Source organism: Pholcus phalangioides, unplaced genomic scaffold (genome assembly GCF_987345545.1).
Source record: "Pholcus phalangioides strain wild (caught in Gottingen) unplaced genomic scaffold, Ppha-v1.0 ptg000022l_1, whole genome shotgun sequence".
Lineage (NCBI taxonomy): Eukaryota > Metazoa > Arthropoda > Arachnida > Araneae > Pholcidae > Pholcus > Pholcus phalangioides.
In genome coordinates this window covers 2,692,416-2,701,839 of record NW_028301615.1, presented here as the reverse complement: position 1 = coordinate 2,701,839, position 9,424 = coordinate 2,692,416, and the positions used below count along the sequence as shown (strand labels likewise).

At 36.7% G+C, this 9,424-nt stretch overlaps 1 protein-coding gene across 3 annotated transcripts in view; it reads left to right on the top strand.

Moving 5' to 3' along the window:
* Positions 1–8,240: 8,240 nt before the first annotated feature.
* LOC149069337 (microsomal triglyceride transfer protein large subunit-like) overlaps positions 8,241–9,424 on the top strand; it is a 31,872-nt gene continuing 30,688 nt past the window's right edge. Inside the window, exon 1 of one of the 3 annotated variants that reach the window (XM_089249568.1) lies at positions 8,241–8,777. In XM_089249568.1, coding sequence (XP_089105694.1) covers positions 8,726–8,777 — 52 coding nt within the window. In that variant the 5' untranslated portion in view covers positions 8,241–8,725. The remainder of the gene's footprint in view (positions 8,778–9,424) is intronic. The other 2 variants (XM_089249566.1, XM_089249567.1) reach the window with 2 other exon arrangements.

Below are 9,424 nucleotides of genomic sequence, written 5' to 3'. Positions count from 1 at the left end.
GAACTGTAAGGCAGTGGTAAAATGCTAATATCAGAGCTCTTCCAGCTTCCTATAACAGGCTGCTGCAGGAAATGTCTCGCTGTGCATTCTGAAGTTTCACGCACAATAGAAAAAAAATAGTGATCACCCCACGTCTATTTTAAAACCGTGTCATGAAAGAAAAACGTTCATATTTGAGTTAAAAGAAGGCTTTTTCTTTTTTTGTTTGCTAGAGACCAAGTATTAAAAAGCTCACGAGAGAGAAAAGTATCGACGGTATTTGAAAATTTCAAGATGTAGTCCTAACCATTTTATCAAAGGCGTCGGAAGTGTTTCCAGTCTCCTGTGAGTGTTCATCTTGCGTATCATCGGAGAATTTTTATTTTTTTACTTTTAAATCAACTTGCGGCGGGGGGGGGGGGGGGGGGGGGGGTTTCTCGAACCCGTGCTACAAATTACTGTCACCCCCCCCCCCCCAGTTCCGACGCCACTGCCATCCATTTCCTTTTTTTTTTTTTTTTGGAATTCAAAACATACAGTAATAGGCAACATACAGTGGTACACCTCCAATAACGAACACTCTTCGTTAGCTGACACCTCCTGTTAAGGCCCCTTTCACACGGAGCGGATGCGGATGCGGACGCGGGTCCGCATACCCTTTCAAACGAGCGCTGAAGATGCGGACGAATCGCCCACATCTTTAGTTCGAAATTCGTGCATAAAAACTGTTTTTTCGCAATTTTTGTAATTATTTTTCTCCTTCACCCCTGATTCAGTGCCCATAGGCAGCCTAGAGGCATTCTTTGGTGGTTTTTATCATTGAGCCTAAAGATGCCTCCATTCCGATCCTCACAAGTAGTCGATGGGAGAAAATATCTTAAAATATTTTCAAAAAATTTTGAAAAAAATCTGTCTTTTTCGGAAAAATATGAAAGAAAATTCCAAAAACACATCCAATGTTCGAAAAATCCAATCCAAAAACATCCAAAACATTCGATGTTCCAAAAAAAAAAAAAAAAAAAAAAAAATTCAGCAAATATCAAAGAATTTGCAAGTAGTAAAAAAAGGGAGGGGTTGGGACTTTCAAAATGTCTGTGCTTAGAAATATTCACATCACAATTCTGTCTTAGGCCGGGATTACATTATAAAAGTTTTGTAAAAGCTCTTTGATAAAACGTGAAAAATTCAACCATTAAGATCACCGGTTGCATTTGCTTGAATGCAACCGATGCGCCTATTGGTTAATTTTTTAACTTTTATAAAAGATCTTTTACAAAACTTTATAGTATAATCCCGGCCTCAAGTACGGATTACACTATAAAAATTTTATAATAATTCTTTTAAAAAAGCAACTAATAAATTTATCGGTTGCACTTGTAATTTATTAGTTGCTTTTTTCAAGTTTTATAAAATAACTTTCATAAACCTTTTAGAGTGAAATCCCATCCTTAGATTAGTCACTTCTGAAATATAAAATTTCTTTTTTTCAAGTTTATAGACTGAATATCGAGTAAAATATACTTGTAGGTATCGAGGGAACCACCAAAAATATTCAAGTGCTAGGGCCTTCAAACGTCTTAATCCGTCCCTGAGTGAACACCGTACGTGGATAACGTTGTTTAATAAAAGTATTTTTTTTTAAAGTTTAAAAAAATTAACAGTTAAAAAATTTAAAAAAATAACAAATATTTAAAATAATATTTCAGATATTTATATTTTTAAATAATTTTAAAAATTTAAAAAGAAAAAAATTAAATTTTTTAAATTAAATTTAAAAGTTATTAAAGTATTTACGTAACTATACATATTCGTAATGAACAGAACGGCTTATAATTTTGGTCCCGTCAGTGGCCGTTGTTGACAGGTTTTATTGTATAAAATTGTGAAATATGGACAAAAGGCAGTTGAAGTTGCTATATCTCAATCTCAGAAGGAAACGGAGGGATAGACGTATGTGGGTACATTATATTAATGAGCAGGGACCATCATATGGTGTTTTTAAGGGTATTTATGGCAAATAATTAAAAAAATTCCGTGAAAAATCACCTTCAAAAAGTAGCCAAAGATGCGGACGAATTCGCTCCGCATCCGCATCGTCTGAATAGCTCCGAATAAACCTATTGTCAAAACTTCTATGTGCGGATGCGGAGCCTGCACTTAGGCCCCTTTCACACGGAGCGGATGCGGATGCGGACGCGGATGCGGAAGCGGGTCCGCATACCCTTTCACACGAGCACTGAAGATGCATGTGTTTCGCCCGCATCTTTAGGTTGAAATTCGTGCATAAAAACTATTTTTTCGCAATTTTTGTAACTGTTTTTCTCCTTCACCCCTGATTCAGTGCCTATAGGCAGCCTAGAGGTATTCTTTGGTGGTTTAGTCTAGAGCCACATAGAATATGGGAATAAAGATATCTTCATTCCGATCCTCACAAGTAGTCGATGGGAGAAAATGTCTTAAAATATTTTCAAAAGATTTTGAAAACAAATCTGTCTTTCCGGAAAAATATGAAAGAAAAATTCCAAAAACACATCCAATGTTCGAAAAATCCAATCCAAAAACATCCGAAACTAATATGTTCCTAAAAAAAAAATTCAGGAGATATCAAAGAATTTGCAAGTAGAAAAAAAGGGGAGGGGTGGGGACGTTCAAAATGTCTGTGCTTAGAAATATTCACATCACAATTCTGTCTTAGGCCGGGATTACAGTATAAAAGTTTTATAAAAGTTAGTTTATAAAACTTGAAAAATGCAACCGATAGGCCGATCAGTTAAGTTCGTTCGAATGTAACAGATGTGTTTATTGATTACATTTTTCAAGTTTTATAGTGTAATACCAGCCTTAGGCCGGGATTACACTATAAAAGTTTTGTAAAAGCTCTTTGATAAAACGTGAAAAATTCAACCAATATTATCTTATTGGTTGAATTTTTTGAATGCAAAATGTGTGTGCGTGTGCACCGGTTGCATTTTCTGGAATGCAACCGATGCGCCTATTGGTTGAATTTTTCAACTTTCATAAAAGTTCTTTTATAAAACTTTATAGTATAATCCCGGCCGGATTACACTATAAAAATTTTATAACAATTATTTAAAAAAAAGCAACTAATAAATTTATCGGTTGCATTAGAGCAAATGCAACCGATAAATTTATTAGTTGCTTTTTTCAAGTTTTATAAAATAACTTTCATAAACCTTTTATAGTGAAATCCCATCCTTAGATTAGTCATTTCTGAAATATAAAATTTCATTTTTTCAAGTTTATAGACTGAATATCGTGTAAAATAAACTTGTAGGTATCGGGGGAACCACCAAAAATATTCAAGTGCTAGGGTCTTCAAACGACTTAATCCGGCCCTGAGTGAACGTCGTACGGGGATAACGTTGTTTAATAAAAGTATTTTTTTTAAAGTTTAAAAAAATTAACAGATTAAAAATTTAAAAAAATAACAAATATTTAAAATAATATTTCAGATATTTTTTAAATAATTTAAAAAATTTAAAAAGAAAAAAATTAAAATTTTTAAATTAAATTTAAAAGTTATTAAAGTATGTAGTCAATTAAATATTCGTAATGCACAGAACGGCTTATAATTTTGGTCCCGTCAGTGGCCGTTGTTGACAGGTTTTATTGTATAAAATTGTGAAATATGGACAAAAGGCAGTTAAAGTTGCTATATCTCAATCTCAGAACGAAACAAAGGGATAGACGTATGTAGGTACATTATATTAATGAGCAGGGACCATCATATGGTGTTTTATGATGGTCATTTTATCATTATGGCAAATAATTAAAAAAAATTCCGTGAAAAATCACCTTCAAAAAGTACCCAAAGATGCGGACGAATTCGCTCCGCATCCGCATCGTCTGAATAGCCCCGAATAAACCTATTGTCAAAACTTCTATGTGCGGATGCGGAGCCCGCACTTAGGTTTTGACACATGCGGACGACGTCCGGACCCGCACGAACATTTCCTAGGTGCGGAGATTTTTCGGCTCGTCTGAAAGGCGCAGTATATTCCAATTGTTAAAACTTCTTCCGGACCCGCATCCGCATCCGCGTCCGCATCCGCATCCGCTCCGTGTGAAAGGGCCCTTAGGTTTTGACACATGCGGACGACGTCCGGACCCGCATGAACATTTCCTAGGTGCGGAGATTTTTCGGCTCGTCTGAAAGGCGTAGTATATTCCAATTGTTAAAACTTCTTCCGGACCCGCATCCGCTCCGTGTGAAAGGGCCCTAACGGACACTTTTTTGAAATACGTCGACAGGCCTCAATGCATTTTACTATTCCTTTCCCGGACACTCCTCGTCAGCGGACAAAATTTTCAGCCCTAATGATTTCCGTCATCGAGAGGTTCACTGTATAAATTTTTTGAATGAAATGGGTATCCACAGCTTATAAAAGAAGCTCTCGAAACGATTGTTTAGTCGGTATGTTTACCAATCCGCTTATATCCCGCAAGGGACAGAGCGGGGCCATATGTTTGGTATGTTTACCAAATATTAAGCAAAGTTGGCAATAAGTCACACGAAATGGAAGGCACAAGCCAATTCTCTACATTTGCATTCTGTTGCTTCAACTTCTTGATGAGATTTTGTTGCCTCGTAGCTTTTTAGCTATAAGAAGAGGATAGAGGGTGGGGAGGCTGTGCCATCAAATTTTGCTTCAAATCTGCGAGTTACGCATCAAAACGTGTACAGGGTGATTGCTTAATTCCCCTTGCCGTATTTTACGGCCTTGCCGCGAATCGTTGTTCCTAGAGAAATACTTCCAATATTAAAATAAAAAAAATAACTTTTTATACGGACACCCTGTCATCAAAAACCCAATTAGAAAGTTGTTGCCTTGTCTCTCCTGAGGCCAACAAAAAGAAAAAAAAATCCACGTTTCTTAGTGCAATATTCGTTTAGATATTCAAATTCAAAAATCGGAGAAAAGTTGGGAAAGAACTGCATGAACAAGTGGAAGAATCGTTGTCCGTTAGTTTTTGCTGTTCTCTCCCAATTTCCTCTGATTTTTGTATTCAAATATTTCAGCGAATATTGCACTTAGATACGTGGAATTTTCTTTGTTGGCCTCAGGAGAGACAGGGCAACAACTTTCTAATTGGATTTTTGAGGACAGGGTGTCCGCATAAAAAGTTAAATTTTTTTCATTTTAATAACTATAAAGCCCTTTGCAACATGAATTAGGTATCTGAGTTCTATACGTTATTGGATAATTTTTCTAACTGGAAGTATGCTTCTGAGATCAACGGTTCACCAGTAAATTGTGGGAATTAATTATTAACAATAATTAATTGAGGGGGAACTAAGTAATCACCCTGTATAAACTGAAGATGACACCTATGGACAAGGATGTGTATCACCTATATCTGTGTTTTCAGTGGTATTGTCACATCAAAGTGGACTAACAGAAGCTTGAAGACAAAGAAAGAGGGCGGCCGAGTGAAAGTGACACTGGGAAAGCTTTGAACAAACACACAGTTACCTGGCCGAAGATTGGCATTAGATCACTAGTTGGATTGCCGAGAAGCTTAATATCAGTAATAGGCACAATGCGCATAATCACTGATGTTCCTGTTAAATAAAAAGTCAGTGCTAAAGTTTCGGCCTGAAATGGGACCAGTTCCAGTGCCGTTTTAACTCATGGGTCTACTCGGGCATCTCCCGGGAGACTCGAGTGATGCGGGGGGGGGGGGGGGGGGTCATGAAAATGAGATTTGGTTAGGATTTTTGAGATTGAGCATGTAAATTGTTAAGCAGAAGACATAGACTAAGTTCTCGCAACTTACCTATAATTATAGTGCAGTTTCTTGCATTAAGGGAAATCAAGATTGTGTGGTTTTATTTTTTTGTATATTCCGTGTATGAATTATGATATGTATGAAATATTATTTATTGTTAACTACGGTGTTGTGATTGATACAACTTAATAAGGGGGAAAAAAAGCAGTGATCACGTCAGAGGAAATGCTATTGGAGGAAACAAAGTTCCGCTATATGCATTTATGTTTCTTTAATACCAGCAGACAACCCAAAGTCAAGGTCACGAGAACCGAAGGTTGTTGCGGAAAAAAATGCAATAAACTATAGATGAAGGTGTGCGCGAGGTAAGCAGAGGACAGTGAACTCTCTCTGAATACATGGCGGGCTTTTGAAGAGACAGCAACTTGTTTGAATGGAGGTAAAAACTGTTTCTGCTGGGTTTTCCGTCCATATTACATTTTATGCTTCTTATTTATGGAATCTGTTTAATTACCAAGTTAAAAGTGATTAATCAATCCATTCCAGTGAAAAGATTGTGCTTACAGAAGAAAGCAATAAAAACTCCATTACTTTAAGAAGTTGTACGGAAATTAACAATTTAAAAAAATTATTTATTTAAAAAAACGGCTCGAATAATTACAAGTAAAATTTTTTAAGAGAAAAATCCACTGATAATTTTCGAATGAAGTGCTATACCATAAGAGAGATATTATTCGCAAATTATAGAACTATTAAAAAGTTTGGTCGCACTTAGAAAGTCGGTACGAGTTTTTATGTGTGCTTCCTTATTGTCCTAATATAATGTTATGACAATTTTCTTTTTACGCATGTGTCCATGTTTTAGATTCTTTTCCACTTTATTTCATAAATAAAGTAGATTCAAAGGTTTAAAAACTTTAAATTAAGTATAAAGAGAAATACTCTTATATACTAATGAAATCATTTTTGGAACCGATTAAAGTTGCCCTTTCCTGAAATAGCGTTTCGGGAATAACAATTATAAATTCAAATCTTTACAACAGTGCTTCACGAAATTCACCTCCCTGCATCATCCCATCGCCCCCAGAGTCATTAAGGAAACAAAGTTCATGCCACTGTAGTCATCAGTGCTTTTGCCCGGTTTACAAGAGGTTCGGTAGAGACAACAAATTCCCAGTGGACACAACAAACTTTTCTTTCCCAAGTTCACCTCGGCATATTATTCAGACTCTCTTGATTTGGTTTGGAAATCTATGCTCTAAATATGAAGTTGGGTCCAGTTCAGATACAAGAGAACAGTTTGGGACTGATTGGTCTTAACGAGACATCGACATAATTTTAAAAGTCTGTTAACAATAGCCTTTTTAAAAATATATATTTATGTACAGGGTGCAGGAACACTGAAAGTGCTAATGCGGCCTTTATCTCATCAACCATCCGTCATAGAAGTATGATTCCAATTTAAAAAATGCTCAAAAGAGGGGTTCAAAAATTATCCTGTACCGGTTTTGAGAATGAAAATACAGTGTGTCACAAAATAGAAAAATCTAAATTTTTATAAGATCCCCTTGTCCTCTAATTTCCAATTAGAAAGTTATTGCCCTGTCTCTCTTGAGGCCAACAGAAAAAAAATTCCATGTTTCTAAGTGCAATATTCGATAATATTTGAATTCAAAAATCGGAGTAAAGTTATGAAAGAAGAGCTAAAGCAACTCTCTTTTCCCTCATTTATGCTGTACTTTTTCAACTTTCCTCCGATTTTTCAATTCGAATATCTCAGTGAATATTTATTTCACTTAGAAATTTGGATTTTTTGGAGGGTTGTCCACAGGAGAGACAAGGCAACATCTTTCTACAAGTTAAGGGTTCTACAGAAGGGCGGCGTATAAAAATTTAGATTTTTTTTATTTTGTTATGCACTGTATTTTCACTCTCAAAACTGGCACAGAAAAATTTTTTGAACGCTTTTTGAGGATTTTCCAAATTGAAACTGTACCTGTAAGACGGGCGGTCTGAGAGGTTTTAGAGATATAAAAAACTGCATTAGCATCTTACGGGACACTGTGTGATCGCATGAAACATCATAAAATGAATTACATATAAAAGAATGAGTAACGCTTATGTAGCGTTAATATGTAATGCATTATTTGACCAAAGGGCGTACGCTAACTGTCTCAAAAACTTAAAACACGATTATTGCGAATTTTCTATGCTATCGTGCATTCGCGATATCCGCGTCGGGTGACGAGAGTCACGAATCGAAATCGCATGATGAATCGGATCAGTCGTAATGATGCATTCCTCATAGACTATTTGAATGCTGTCACATCAACATTATAGTTTTTGTTTATAGAGATGCGAAAAGAAAAGTAACCGATGCAGAACAAACGGTCGGTCTTCCGTTTTGGTTGGAAAACCGGAATATCATCTATGTGGTAGCCATCAACAAACATCACCCAACAGAATGCGGAGGGGAATGGTGGTGGGTAGCTGCAGTCATTTTCCCCTCGCGAAATCCAGTCAAGTATTTCTTTTTTTCAGTTTGCTCCACTGTTATTTCGGCAGATGGTGGTTTTCGAACTTGCAGCGAAAATATAAGTAACTAAAACTCTTCAGAAGAGCGTGATGTATGTGATGTATCTGTATCTCAATCTTATCCCTCCTTGGATATGTTATGTACTTGGTTAACGTCGAAGAAGCACCATTGACCTCTTGATAGTGGCGAGTGGGGGTCAAAAGGCAGTGACTGACGCAGCTCTGATATTGGTTGTTTTTCATTGTTTATTTGTTCATTGCGTCCATCCAGTCTCTGTCTGGTTGCACTTTTTTTTTTTTGGTCACCACAGGCAACCGAATGCCACGTGCTCATGAACTAATCATCGCATCTTGATCAACAGGTTCTCGCGATCAAGGTGATTCCCTCCAACGAAACACAACGCTGGTTTTTGATCTGGATTTGACCCGTGTGTTTTCATCATCAGCTGGAAAGAAGAAGATGATGATGAATTATTGGTTCCTATTTCCGGTATTCCTGTTTGCTAACACTGGTAAGCTAAACTCATAGAATTAATTGATTTTTTTTCCCTCAAACCACATATGCATTTTAAACTCGAAAAATAATAGTGTAGTTCAGGGGTTCTCTAACTGTGCGCCGCCAACCTTCGGTGGGAGTGCCGCGGATAATCGTTGATTAGGAAAAGGGATACGCGGGTGAAAAACTTTTGAGAACCGCTGGTGTACTAGCTTGTTATTAAATATGCAAACATTTTTTTTTTGCCCGGAAGAGTAAACTTTCAATATCAATACGATTATGAAATTGTAACATTACATTTATAAGTGCACATGTAAAGAGGGGATTAAAGTCATTGTGGTGTACGATTTGCCCACATTTTGAGAAAAATGAAGTTTTGCTAGAATTGTTTTTATAGAGAGTCCCATGTTAAAAATGTTGTGATTTCAACGTCTATGAACTATCGAAGCTGAGACAGTTCGTTTTTTTTTCTTTCAGTAGCTTAGCACTTTTAGACAATAACGTCGGAGCCGGGGCTCGAGAGCCCACGGCAGGGGCGTAGCCAGAAATTTCATTCGGGGGAAGGGGACCAAAGTGATAGAACAACAGATTTAGCTATATTTTTCTCTTTTTTTTGGTCATTTTCTCACATTTCGGGGGGGGGGGGCCCTCGCTACGTCCGTG